This window comes from Mauremys reevesii, linkage group 16 (assembly GCF_016161935.1).
Source record: "Mauremys reevesii isolate NIE-2019 linkage group 16, ASM1616193v1, whole genome shotgun sequence".
NCBI lineage: Eukaryota > Metazoa > Chordata > Testudines > Geoemydidae > Mauremys > Mauremys reevesii.
The window spans coordinates 26917251-26930624 of record NC_052638.1 but is presented as its reverse complement, the minus strand read 5'-3'; the positions used below and the strand labels follow the sequence as shown (position 1 = coordinate 26930624).

Genomic DNA, 13374 nt, shown 5'->3' with positions numbered 1-13374 from the left:
TAGATATGCATATAGTCCGTTTTATTGTTTTTAAAGTATGTTTTCTCCAAAATGCTTTTTGTTCTAATGATACTTTGTTTTTTTAAGGAACCTGGTTGGTAATTGATTACCACTGTAATTGCCCCTGCAGGAACAGGACTGTAGAGTCCGATCCTATATTAGACCTGCTGAAGCGATCATAATTAGTACCAGGGGACTGCTACCGAGGATCTGATCTTAGAGTTTGAGAATTGCATGATTCCCCCTTAGCAGGTGACAGCTAAAGGCCTGAGACCTGGGCAGAGAACCAGGAAAGGGTCAGAGGTGCAGTTTGCCCAGTAACTGTGACATTATTATTAGTTGAGCCCTGTTTGCAGGCTCACTGCTGTAAAAATATAAAGGTGATCTTTGTTTCCTGTCTTATAGTAGTGATCTATAGATACTTTGGAATCAATTCTGAGTGCACCTATATTAGTATAATCTTTGTGCTGACATTATATTTCATATCTTGCCTGCAGGTGATGCTACAGAAGAAGAGGGTAAACTCAGCAAAACAATTATGAAATACTGGGCTAATTTTGCTCGAAAAGGGTGAGACTTATAATACATTCATTAGGGGACGGATTTTGTCATTGCTACTGAAAACACTATGCCAGCACTTTTCTGGTGGGCCCCATATTTCTGCAGAGTTTAAGATTTCATTTCAAAACAAACTAGTTTCCAATTCCAAAGAAAACATGCCAAATGTGATTTACTGCAGGGCCATCGTAATGAACCTGCAGATAAACAGAAAAATTAGGTCCAAGGGCTTGAGCTATCACACTCGTATAATGAACCATTAGAGCTGAAGCCTAATGAAGAAAATTTAAATGTCAACATTATCTGTTTCACTGCTAATAACAGATCATTTTAGCAGAAACATCCAGAGATTGTGGGGTTGTGAGCAAAGCTTGAATTAACCACCGCTGTGTCCTTCCCCGTCCCCAAGGACTCTGACTCTTGACAATTAATGAACAAACACTGTGTTGTGCAGTTTTCGTCGCAATGATAGAAAAGTGGCAAGATGTTTCTTCACTGTATTTTTTTTTCTAGAAATCCTAATGGTGAAGGTTTGGTGACATGGCCAGCATATAATGTGGATGAACAATACCTTATAATAGACATAAAGCAGAAAGCAGCAAAGAAATTAAAAGAGAACCGAGTGAAGTTCTGGACAAAGATTCTGCCTAAAAAGATGGCTGAAGGAAAGAGAAAGCAGGAAGAGTTATGAAGTCTGAGAAGCATATGGGTTGCTTTTAGTACAGTGAAATAAAACAAGATGTCATAAACAGATAAGGGTTAAGGTCTCTTTTACCTGTAAAGGGTTAACAAGCTCAGTAACCTGATGGACACCTGACCAGACGACCAATCAAGGGACAAGATAATTTCAAATCTCTGTGGAGGGAAGTCTTTGTGTTCTTTGTTTGGGGGTTGTTCTCTCTTTGGATCTCAGAGGGGCCAGATGTATATCCAGGCTCTCCAAGCTTCCTGAAGTATTCTCTTCTATTCAGTATAGTGAGTATTAGAAAGGCGGATTAGTCTTATAATTAATTTCTGTATTTGCAAATGTGTGTTTGCTGGAGAAATATCTTTATTTCTGTTTGCTGTTACTTTTGATTATTCTGAGAAGGGGAGGGGGGAGTCCCTCTAGGTTTATAAGTTAGACCCTGTAATATTTTTCATCCTGGTGTTACAGAGATAGTATTACTTTCTTTCTTTTAATAAAATCTTTTCTTTTTAGAACCTGATTGATTTCTTCCCTTGTTTGGAATCTCAGGGGAAGAGGAGGGGGGAAAGGGAATCCCTCTGTTTGATTCAAGGAGTTTGAATCAAGGTGATCTCTATAAACCTATGACACAAGATTACTTCATCTGAATGGGAGGCATTTAATATTCATTTTGTAATTCATTATAATGTAGTTTAGTTTTATGTATGAGGCATTAGAGAAGAACCTGAGCAAAACTGAGTCCCAGGAGGAACTGAGCTGCTGTGTTGCAAACCAGGCAGAAAACAGGCTGACCACTCAGTCTTAAACAGAGTTAGTGGTGTTTGCTCACAAAATAACACTGACTAGAGTTGTAGTACAACACTGTGGTAGAGTTTGGTACGTCACTGTCAAAAAATTCTACAACAAATAAGTTCCAATACAGTATCATGATAATATATGGTACATGTAACACATTGCAGATGGTGAGTAGCAGTGTTGTCCTTTATTCCCCCTTTATTTTCTCTCTCAAGAGACATTAGTCACTCATAGGCCTCGCACCTGCTCCCACAGAAGTTATGAGTTTTGCTATTGATTTTAATGCAAGTTCAATTTAAGGTGCTGAGTGCTCTCCAGGTCCTTAGAATGAAAATATTTGCAGGTGCTCAGCGCCTTACAGGATCATGCCTCAAATCCAGACATCTAAGACCATCAGATAGCCCCATTGTCCGTCTACCCCAGTGTCCTGTCTTTCAACAGTGGTCAATGCCAGATGCTTCAGAGGGAATTAACGCAACAGGGCAATTACTGAATGATCTAGTCTGTCATCCAATTCCAGCTTCTGGCACTCAGTGGCTTAGGACACCCAGAGCATGGGGTTGCATCCCTGCTAATAGCCATTCATGGACCTATTCTCCATGAACTCACCTAATTCTTCTTTTGAACCAAGTTACAGTTTTGGCCTTCACAACATTCCCTGGCAATGAGTTCCACAGGTTGACTATGTGTTGTGTGAAAAAGTACTTCCCGTATGTTTTCAACCTGCTATTAATTTCATTAGGTGACCCCTGGTTCTTATGTTACGTGAAGGGGTAAATAGCAGTTCCCTGTTCACTTTCTCCACACCATTCATGATTTTACAGACATCTATCATATTTTCCCTTAGTCTTCTCTTTTTTGAGATGAACAGTCACAAGATTAATAGTGTTTAATCTCCCATTATATGGCAGCTGTTCCATACCCCATAATCAATTTTGTAGCCCTTCTCTGTATCTTTTCCAATTCTAATCTATCTTTTTTGAGATAGGGTGACCAGAACAGCCTGCGGTATTCAAGGTGTGAGTATACCATCACTTTATATAATGCCATTATGATATCTTCTGTTTTATTACTGCTCCCTTTCCTAATGGATCCTAATATTGTCAGCTTTCTTGACTGCTGCTGCACATTAAGCAGATGTTTTCAGAGAACTATCCACAATGACTCCAAGATCTCTTTCTTGATGGGTAACAGCTAATTTAGACCCCATCATTTTGTATGTATAATTGGGATTATGTTTTCCAATGTGCATTATTTTGCACTTATCGGCCATTTTGTTGCCCCATTACCCAGTTTTGTGAGATTCCTTTGTAACTCTTCACAGTGTACTTTGGACTTAACTATTTTGAGTAATTTTGTATCACCTGCAAATTAGCCACCTCACTGTTTACCCCTTTCTCCAGATCATTTATAAATACATTGAATACCTATAATCACTTTTTTATTCTTTAGCCCCTTTTCCTATAAATGTTATATACACAACTGTTAACCCCTCAATTTTTGAATTTCTTATTCTATCGCCTTAATGAACCCTAGACAATGGGAAATTCTGAGATTATATGAAAAAAGATAATATGGGGGAAAAATAAAGCACATTAAAGTGTGAGATAATCTTGAGGTCTTTTTACTGTTAAGTGCCTACACCAATGTAAAATTTAGTTGCATTAGTCATATCAGATTTCTTTGGGGCTCTTTGTTGATGCAGTGTCTTTTTTTTTTTTTTTTTTGCACTGAGAAACAAAGTGAGTGAGGTAATATCTTTTACTGGACCAACTAATCCCTCATGGGGTTGTCAGGCATCCGGTTTTTGACTGGCACGCTCAGTTGAAAATGGATACTGAAAGGGCTCCTGAAAGTGGCTGGCATGTCCCGCTGGCTCCTAAGCACAGGGGTGGCCTGGGTGGCTTCGCATGCTGCCCCTTCCCACAGTGCAGGCACCACCCTGAGTGCCGGCTCTGCAGCTCCCATTGGCCAGGAACCACGGCCAATGGGAACTGCAGGGGCAGAGCCAGGGGTTGGGGGAAAGCAAAGGTAAGCACTGCCCAAACCCTCTCCCACACCCCAACTCTCTGCCCCTCCCACACCCCCTCCTGGAGTCTGCACCCCAGTCCCATAACCCAGCCCTGAGCCCCCTCCCATACTCCAAACCCCTTGGCTATAGCCCAGAGCCCGCTCCTGCACCTCAACCCCCCACCCCAGAGCCCGCACTCCCTCCCACACCCCAAACTCCTGCCCCAGCCCAGAGCGTGTAGGCGGGGGTGGGGGATGGAGTGAGAAAGGGTGAGGGGCCTCACAGAATGTACAGGGCAGGGCAACGGTGTTCGGTTTTCTGTAATCACAAAGCTGACAACCCGACAACCCCATTATCTCACCCCACCACCAATAGCTTGGGACTGACACCGCGGCAACGTTTTTGCCCTGAGGCCTTTTCCCCTGTGGTATAAGAATTGCCCCGCTCTGCTCTGAGGGTCTTGGACTAACATCTCACTTGTATCTGAAAATGCGGGAGCAAATGTCAGCGCAAGGGCCGAGCGGGCGCGGTGGCCGCGCTCAGCCCCCCAGCGCCTGCAGACGGCGAGGGGACGCTCATTGGGCAGCCCGGCCCAGGCAGCGCCGGGGGTACAGCCCACGCGGTGGGGCGCGGCCCCATCGGCAGCCCAGCCCCTCCCCGCCCGTGAATTCAATGGGCGCACAGCCCCCGCCCCCAGCGTTACTGCCCCAGCCGCGTGGGGCACGCGCCCTTCGCCCGCCCCACAAGCCCCAGCCCGGCGCTCTGACGCCGGGGAGGAAAGTTCCCCTGCCTGCATTTGTCCCCTCTCGGCTGCCGTAGTCACGTGGGCGGGCCCAGGGTTTCCCCCCCTCAGGCCGGCATGGCCGCCTCTGCCCGCTGCGCTCCAGAGCCCCGCGTGCTGCTGGGTCTCCGCGACGCCGCCATCCCGGACCCCGGCCGGGACAGCCTGCAGCCCCCGTCCTGGGCCACCAGCGCGCTGGGCGGCTCCCCGGTAAGGGGGCCCCGGGCGCCCGACGGGGGAGGGCGGGCTCGCGGGCCGGGCACCGGCGCGGCCAGCCCGGGTCGTTGCGGGCGCCCTGAGCGCGGTGCGAGGTTTGTGCCGCTTTGTAGCGCAATAGCAAAGCGAACCGCTGGTCAAATCCAGCGTGCGGGGCCCCCTGCAGGGCAGCGGCTCGGCGCCAAGGCGGCTGGCGCTTTACCCCCGGATCCTGCACTTACCTCTGCCGGGGGAGAGTCCCAGCGAGCCCTGGGCACGCACCGGGCTCTGCCCGCCCGCCCGAGCTCGCCGCGCCTCGAGTGAGTGTAACGAGCTTAGCCAGGGATGTCAAAAGGCTGCTGGAGACCTCCGCTTTCTCCAGCGATTGTGCACGCTCAGTTCTCCTAGCTGCGCCTGGCACCTGCCAGCCCGGCTGGAATACGGGCTGGTATTTGAAGGATTTTTGCATAGCCATGTTAAGTCAGGCCATGCTGGCTCAGACCAATGGGCCGCCTAACTTAGCTTCCCGCAGTGGCCAGTGCCAGACGCTTCTGAGGGAAGTGAACACAGTAGGGCAGTTACTGAGCAATCCATCCTCTGTTGTCTAGTCCCAGCTTCTGGCAGCAAGAAAGTTAGGGATACCCAGAGCATGGGGGTGTGCCCCTGACCATGTTGGCGAATAGTCATTGATGGACCTATTCTACATGAACTTATCTAATTATTTTTTAAAACCAATTATTCTTTTGGCCTTCACAACTTCCCCTCACAATGAGTTCCATAGGTTGACTATGTGTTGTGTGAAAAAGTACTTCATTATGTTTGTGTTAAACCTGTTGCCTATTAATTTCATTGGGTCACCTTTGGTTCATGTGTTATGTGAAGGGATAAATAGCACTTCCATATTCACTTACCCCACACCATTATTTGATATCCCCCTCTCATGTCCTGCCTTAGCAGGTCTCAATGCATTAAATACCACTGTGCAGTGCTTCTTGAAATCATCCTTAATCAAGGCCACTGTTTTGTGTCTCCTAGAATTGTGCCCCTTCGGTAACCATGACTTATCCTTCTTGTGGGATCTGCGGTACCACACTGATGCACATAGTGCAGATATATTGCCCCCTTGAAGGCTCACTATTCCACCGTGTCATTAATGTATTTGCTTGTGCCATGAAAGGCTGCTGGGGAAAATCAGAAAGGTATGTATATGGTTTGCATTTCTCTTCTGAGCCTTCTAGGTGGGTGCTACTGTAATACAAAAAATGAATCCTGTTATCTTCATTTGCTTTTATCACATTAATTACTTGTTTTTCCTTATGTGTCACTTATATTTCACTTTAAAGCTGGAAAGTGTTACGCTCCCAGTATTTGCAGATGCAAGGAAAAGAAACACAAGATTGCAAATTAAAGCAGGTATAACTTGCAAGTATGATTTCTTTTTAAGTGCGATATATAGAGTGTAATATTTAGGAACCTCAAACAAAATGAATAGTTTCTTCACAGCTGGGATATTTTTCCTATTACAGCTCTTTTTTTTTTTTTAAACTGTGGGTGGGTGAGAATAAAAATGTATGGTTTTCATTCTGATAGACTTGAAGTCTGTTTGTACAGTTATTGATTAATTTGACTTGGCAATAAACGAATCAGATTTGTGTTTTGACAGAAATGGTGAACCATAATTTTGTAGTAAGTCCTACCTTTGTTCTACCTCCCACAAGGATTCAACTTTTAAAAACTGAAGTTATAATGTATTCTATTTCGTAGATAAATCTTTGCATGTTATACACTTGTTTTGCACATTTCTCTTTGTTTTGGGCAGTTTTAGTGTCAGTATCTAACATTGGGGGAAAAATTAAATTAAGCATTAAACTGAGAAACTTAATTCTTTCATGTGTGTCAATAAAAGTATGTATGAAATGTCTTAGGGACGCAGCTCTTGAAAATTGTTCTTTTTATTCTCAGAAACAAGAGAATAACTTTGCAACAAAGGATTGGTGTGATGGAGCAGATGACTGGGGAATTTGTGATGAAACAGAATATCCTGTGCAAACCACCAGTCACCTACTTGGCTTAAACACAGTGAGCAGTTCCTCCTTGTCCACAGCCACAGAGTGTGCATCCCAGTTTCAAGGACTTAGCCTGTCAGAAACTACAGATATCTCTGACTCCTTACATAGGCCAGTTCCATGTGGAGATGGGATAGTAATGCCTACCTCTTGTCCCAGATTCCAGTCCTACTATATCAGTGTTGTGGATGAGGAAGACTACACTGACTACCTTGATACAGATCATGCACACAAACTTTTAAAGGAATATCAACAGAGGGAGGGCGTTGATTTGGAACTGTTGATGTCAGAAAGGTGAGAATAGGCTTATAGTCTGTGCTGTTAAATGAAGACCATTTGATAAACTCCTGTCTGCTGACCTCTTCCAAATTAATTAAATCACTATTCAGAGTCTAAAACATTAGAGCATCAGTCAATTTTATACTATCTTAATTATATATTAATTATGTTTGATGTATGGATTATGTCCAGTATACTCGTAGTTCCCTAGATTAGTATTGAAACTTCCTTTTCCTGTGGATTTGAGTAGGGGGATTGGATGACTATGAGAGATGGACCCATAGAGCATTTATGAAGGTGGTAGTCTGAAAAATAGATTTTGGACATTAGAGTTATTGTATGCTGCTAGAACACTTGTGTAGTTGACCACTTATACTGGGAACAATTGCCACTCTGTTACAATGTAAAATAGGCTCCCACAACAGAAAAGTGTGGGCTCAATCTGGTACTTAAGTATGAAAGATGATATCACTTGCAGGATATACACCTCTACTCCGATATAATATAACGCGGTAAAGCAGTGCTCCGAGGGGGCAGGGGGAGAGCTGCGCACTCCAGCAGATCAAAGCAAGTTCGATATAACGCGGTTTCACCTATAATGCAGTAAGATTTTTTGGCTCCCGAGGACCGCATTATATCGGGGTAGAGGTGTACGTACATGCTTCTCTGAAGTAATTTTCCTGTTCAGTTGAAAGGACCTTCTTGAAAGAGTATGTTAGAGGACTTACAATTTTGTATTGGGAATAAATAAAAACAACACCAAAATTAAAAACTGGAAGGGCTTTGAGAGATCACAGAAGGGAATGACACTAGATGTAAACAAATATGTGTTTGATTTGATTTCATGCATTATATTACAGGTTAGTTAGAAATAACTTTAATGATTGTGAGCCAGTGAATATCTATGAATCAGGACCAAACTGATCAATTACACTTTATTAAAGAGTTGCCTCTAATTTAAGAAACAGGTGTCATTTCATTGTGGGTAATATAACAAGAAACTTCAAAAGTGTGTTGTTTTTTCCCTCAGAGTAACCATACTTATATTTGAATATGTATACTGTACTGTGTACCTTACTGGCAACATTTCCCCCTTATTTGTCTAGTTTTGTAGGTGAAGGTGACAATGAGAAGTATGAAAAGAGTGAAGTCAAAAATAGGGACCATGTGTTCCATAAATTTATGAAGAGAATTTCTGCCTGTCATGAACAAATTCTAAGGTATTTTGATAATCTAGACATGTTTTTGGTGGGATGCAATGTCAGTTGTTTGTGTCAGAGAATGAACAAGCCTTTGATTTGACATCACTGAAAATGTAATGTGTTTTTTACATTATTTTAATTTTGTAAGAGTTGTTAAGTGTGGGATACAGCATAGATGACAAAAACAAACCATGTTCAGAACAGGTGAGATTCTCACCCCTGTTCTGATCCCTTTATGTCAGTAAAAATGGTTGGAGGAGCAAAGAGCCCTGGATTTGGTCCAGGGAGGACAGAGAGAGTGTGAGAGTGAATGCGCGTGAGCAACAGGGCTTGTGGTGGAAACTTTAGTACACAGATCATGGGAGATCCTGAGCAGCAGTGCTGTCCATAGGCAGTTGATAATCAGCTGTTGTAATTCCATCCCAGGCCCCAGAGCAGCCCAGAAATGGAGAGGCGCACCTTAGTTTCATTACCTTTTGGACTATAATTTCTGTGCTGTGCTTCTCAGAGGTGCAGAACAGTATCCCACATGTTGCACTGAAGCAGAAGCTACCTTTTAACAATGGTTCTTGGCCTCTTGGGAGATGAGATCTGTTGTACCAGAAATGAGCTTTACTGTAATGGACCACAGTATTGCAAGATGTTAAGAGTCCTCTGTTCCCAATGAACTGAAATTGCATGACTGCATTTAGGGAGAGTTGAGGGTACTGCACATCTTTTAGGCATCAGTCAATGGCTTCTTTCTTTTAAATATTGGGAAGCTGCATTGTTTATCACATCCAGCTCTCTCGTATGACCCTCTAAGTCTTTCCCCCACTTTTAACCTTTGTGAATAATGGATGAATACTTCTAAAACTTAGGTCATCAGCAGGAATCAGAATCTTTGCCTATTTGTATGGCAAGCAGCTTCTGAGCTTTAGAATCCCAAGTACTAATGTGACATTGTCATGTGTCTTTGTCAATGAGATTTCGTTGCAAAAAATGTAAATAAGGGGTCTTTTTCTTCTCTAGATACTCCTGGGGTGGCCAGCCTTTATTTATAACACATCCTTCATCCAACATTAATAAAATGGTTCCAGTCTGCAACAGCTGTGGAAGTAACAGAGTCTTTGAATTTCAACTTATGCCAGCACTGGTCAGCATGCTGAAGAGTGTTGATACAGGTTAAATCTTTTGTTGCTTTAACTGAATACTAGTCAATCTTCTGGTTGATTTATGATTATAGTGGCCTGGAGTTTAGACTGCTTCTTGCAAAATATACACAGTGAATGAAATAACTATTTTTAATACCATTAAGCCAACTAATATTGGAGGTAGCCTTCTGTTAGGTTGTACTCAATGCTTCTGGGATCTTGTGAGGACAGCATCTTGTACAAGACTCACTGTTCAGTTTTAGCTGTTCAATTTCCTTTTAATGAGAAGCAGCATTCCCATTCCTGTTTGTTCCTATTTACTGGGACTGTTTGATCAAAGCCTCATATTTTCCTTAGTGCCTTTCCAATAAGAGAAGTCTAGAAAACTCCTGGTCCCTGTATAGTAATTAACGTGTAATAGTAGTCTAAACTGAAAGACTTGAGAACTGAATAAATGTTAAAATTCTGTTTCATCACGAACAAGACTGCAGCCACATACAAGCAGCTTTATTTTGTTTGTTTAAAAATCTCAGTAGGTTTTCTTTAAAACCTTGAAGTGACAAAAGTACTCAATGTTTACTTAGGAGATTAAACCCTAGTCTACACTACTAACTTGTGTTGGTATAAGTATGTCACTCCAAGGTGTGGAAAATCCACACCCCAGAGCAACAGTTATGCTAACCAGACTCCCAGAGTATACTGTGCTCTGTCCCTGGGAGGGCTTCTCCCACCGATATAGCTACTGCTTCTCAAGGAGGTAGAGTACCTACACTGACAGGAGAAACACTTCCGTCAGCATAGGTAGCATCTTCACTAAACTCTACAGCAGCACAGCAAGTGTAGACAAGCCCTAAAAGTTAACAGTATTTGAGGTGAGTAGAGTTTAGTTACTAAACAAAACCATGATTTATATCAAAATGTAGTTCATAACACTGATCATTTAGGCTTCATTGAAACCAACCTTCTACACTGTGGATTATGGTAAAGATGTTCCAGACAAATTGGATTGTGATTTTCCAAATATATACTGAACGATATTCTTTGTATTTATACCCATTCAACCTCACTGATGCCATAGTGGTTGATACAAATGTGAGAGAACAGAATTTGACCCACTGTCTTTTTTTTTTTTTTTAAATTGTAGTAAATTTTAAGATAGTATGCTCAAGGCCTGCTTAAAGTTCTTTTGTGAATTTCATTTCAAAGGATTGACAATTTAAAAAAAAAATCACACTTCCATCTGAATTTTATAACTATTACAGTAATTTTGTGTAACTGACAGAAAAATCTCATTTCTAAATTACTGTATGCTGTTTTGTACATGAGGTGGATAATGTATATTCTCATATTAGAAAATAATTACATTTTAGAGGCATCTGATAGGAGAGATACTTTGTAATTATATATGTATCACAGAATGATTAACATTCAAATTAAGTTTTATGAAGCAATGGAACATTTCTGCAGCATAGATGACAAACAGGTATAACCAAAACCATATAGTTTTTCCTTAAACATAAATCAATTTTAACCAAAGCTTCTTGGGCTTCTGGGGTCCAACTTTCCTTTAGATACTGAATTATTAATATCTCTCAGCCTGTCATTAGTATTTGAAATCCTGAATGAATGAAGTGAATATGAGTTTTAGATTATTTGTTTCTTTTAATAATATCAAAGAACTTCTAAGTTTAGATGGAACCTTAGCACTCAGTTAAGCCCAATATCTCGTAAACACTTACCGATTTGCTTACCTTTAGGCATGTGAGTAGTCCATTGGCCTAGCTACTACCAGTGCCCTCTTACCCCCATCATGTGCTTACAAGACTTATAATTAAGTCATTAGGACTTCTCACATGCTTAGTGGAGCATGTGCATAAGTGTTTGTCAGATTGGGACACTAATTAGCATCCCACAGTTGTTTAAAATTGTACCAGTCTACCTATCTGCTCCACTCTAAATAGATATTTTAATTACCTGTGGAGAAAGGGCTATATTTTTAGAACTGCACACAACAAATGGCCAGTTAGGTATGTAAATAGCTATTTGTTGCATGTTGCTTATACATTTTTGTGAATGCAGTTATAAACAGCTGCCTTTTAATATGTTAACCACTAATACACTATATGTAAACTCTTAAATATTACTTTTTTCAGATCTATCAGTGGAATTTGGAACAGTTATAGTTTACACGTGTGAAAGAAGCTGTTGGCCAGCTAATCGTCAGAACCCCTTCGAGGAATTTATTTTTATACAAGAAGATCCAGATCAGCAATTATTTAAATAAAACATTTATTTTCTTGAACAAATAAAGTTCTTATTTGAGTAAAATGAAGGTAATTGTGCAGCAAAATGTCACCTAATGAAAATATGACATTTTGAAGACACATGGTAGTGTGGGTTTTTAGTAATTCTTGCAAAGCAAACTCCAAAACTGCTGTGCTGGGAAATGAATATTAATACACTTTCATAAAACTTGGTACATGTACAAGATTTGCTACTTTTGCTTATGTACACAATTTTGTATAGTGATTTAGTAGTACATATTCTAGCTAGTAACTCTGACTACTTTGAAACTGTCAGGGATGGAAGGGGAAAGGAGGGAGGTTGTTCTTATTGCACTTGCTCTAGCTTTGTTTTGTTTGGTTTGTTAGCTAGGCAGCATTCTAGAGTTCTGCAACTGTTCAGCAGGAAAAGTTGACCCCCTCTGTAAGGTTCTATATACCAGTCAGATTAAATATAAAATACAGGCATTTCAATTGCATTTCTTTATCTTCAATTGGCATTAAGTGAATATGGAGTTTGTGATCTAAGAAAATGCATTCTTACTATGACTACTGCACTAGGGATGATGAGGGTCTATTTATGAATTTCTGCTGTGATTCTAACACTGAGTTCTAAGTGCATGACCTCTCCTTGCAGGGAGCTTTGTTAAGAAACATTAACAAGGAGCACAGTAGTGGTTAGGTACAGGGTTGATCGTGAAAACAGGGATATAAGAAGTTTGAGTCCCATTCCATTTACACATATACATTTTTGTATGGGAAGCTTCTGTGATATGAAGAAGGGTTTAAAACTACCTCTCATATAAGGCGTTTCTAATCCTTTTTCAATCTCGTTTTACCTATTTTTGCTTTAACACACATAAGGAGGCTGGCTTTAGGATGCAGTGCTAGGGATTATTCCATTTGTTCCTGATTCTGTGAGGATGGATACATCCTAGATTCTGTGATATAAGTGCTTCTCTAAGCTAGGGCATTGGCTGTATACAAATGTGCATGGGTTTAGTTAAATCCCTGTGCGAACACCTTTATTTTAGTTTGATGGGTTTTGCTTAACCCTGTTCTTAATCCACTTAAACTAAACTACAGCAAGCCTGGTTTAAATTGAATTCAGAGCCTTTTGCATTAGTTTATCACAGTGTAAGTAAAAACAGTGCAACTGTGCATGTGGGTAAGTCCTATGATGAAAGGTGTTTTTTTTTCTTAAATGTTAGCTAAACCCTTAATACCTTTTAAAAGTTTAGTACAGACAGCACATGTTGTGTTTGTATTTAGCCCATAAAGGCACCGTTTAGCTTCACTGATAAGGCTAATACATGCTAAAACATTATTCCTTTGTAGATAAGCATTGCTAAGCTATGATTCCAAATGAAAATATTTTTTAACA

General features: G+C 41.3%; 2 protein-coding genes and 1 long non-coding RNA gene across 8 annotated transcripts in view; 2 read left to right on the top strand and 1 right to left on the bottom strand.

The window, feature by feature from the left end:
- The window catches only part of LOC120384309 (fatty acyl-CoA hydrolase precursor, medium chain-like), a 24187-nt gene extending 22775 nt beyond the window's left edge, over window positions 1–1412 (top strand). For both annotated transcript variants that reach the window (XM_039502803.1, XM_039502802.1), the window contains 2 exons: window positions 498–570; window positions 1072–1412. In XM_039502803.1, coding sequence (XP_039358737.1) covers window positions 498–570; window positions 1072–1249 — 251 coding nt within the window. In that variant the 3' untranslated portion in view covers window positions 1250–1412. The remainder of the gene's footprint in view (window positions 1–497; window positions 571–1071) is intronic.
- The window catches only part of LOC120384311, an 18341-nt gene extending 13001 nt beyond the window's left edge, over window positions 1–5340 (bottom strand). The window contains exon 1 of the long non-coding RNA XR_005588746.1: window positions 5271–5340. This is a non-coding gene — a long non-coding RNA (uncharacterized LOC120384311). The remainder of the gene's footprint in view (window positions 1–5270) is intronic.
- Window positions 1481–13374, top strand: PDCD2L (programmed cell death 2 like). Of its 5 annotated transcripts, XM_039502805.1 has the most exons (8): window positions 1505–1533; window positions 3030–3060; window positions 6064–6227; window positions 6372–6441; window positions 6991–7388; window positions 8480–8593; window positions 9587–9738; window positions 11862–13374. In XM_039502805.1, exons 3-8 carry the CDS (start codon window positions 6085–6087, stop codon window positions 11990–11992), a joined length of 1008 nt encoding a protein of 335 aa, XP_039358739.1. In that variant the 5' UTR covers window positions 1505–1533; window positions 3030–3060; window positions 6064–6084; the 3' UTR covers window positions 11993–13374. The 5 variants fall into 5 exon arrangements, with proteins under 5 accessions (XP_039358740.1, XP_039358739.1, XP_039358742.1 ...); XM_039502806.1 differs by lacking the exon at window positions 3030–3060 and having other exon boundaries at window positions 1481–1533; XM_039502808.1 differs by lacking the exons at window positions 1505–1533; window positions 3030–3060 and adding an exon at window positions 4767–5043 and having other exon boundaries at window positions 6991–7205.

Coding starts and splice junctions, on each gene's coding strand:
- PDCD2L (XM_039502804.1), top strand. CDS start 4,912: ATGGCCGCCTCTGCCCGCTGCGCTCCAGAGCCCCGCGTGCTGCTGGGT. Junction 6,442..6,990: donor AAGATTGCAAATTAAAGCAG/GTATAACTTGCA, acceptor TTTTATTCTCAG/AAACAAGAGAATAACTTTGC. Junction 7,389..8,479: donor GAACTGTTGATGTCAGAAAG/GTGAGAATAGGC, acceptor TTATTTGTCTAG/TTTTGTAGGTGAAGGTGACA.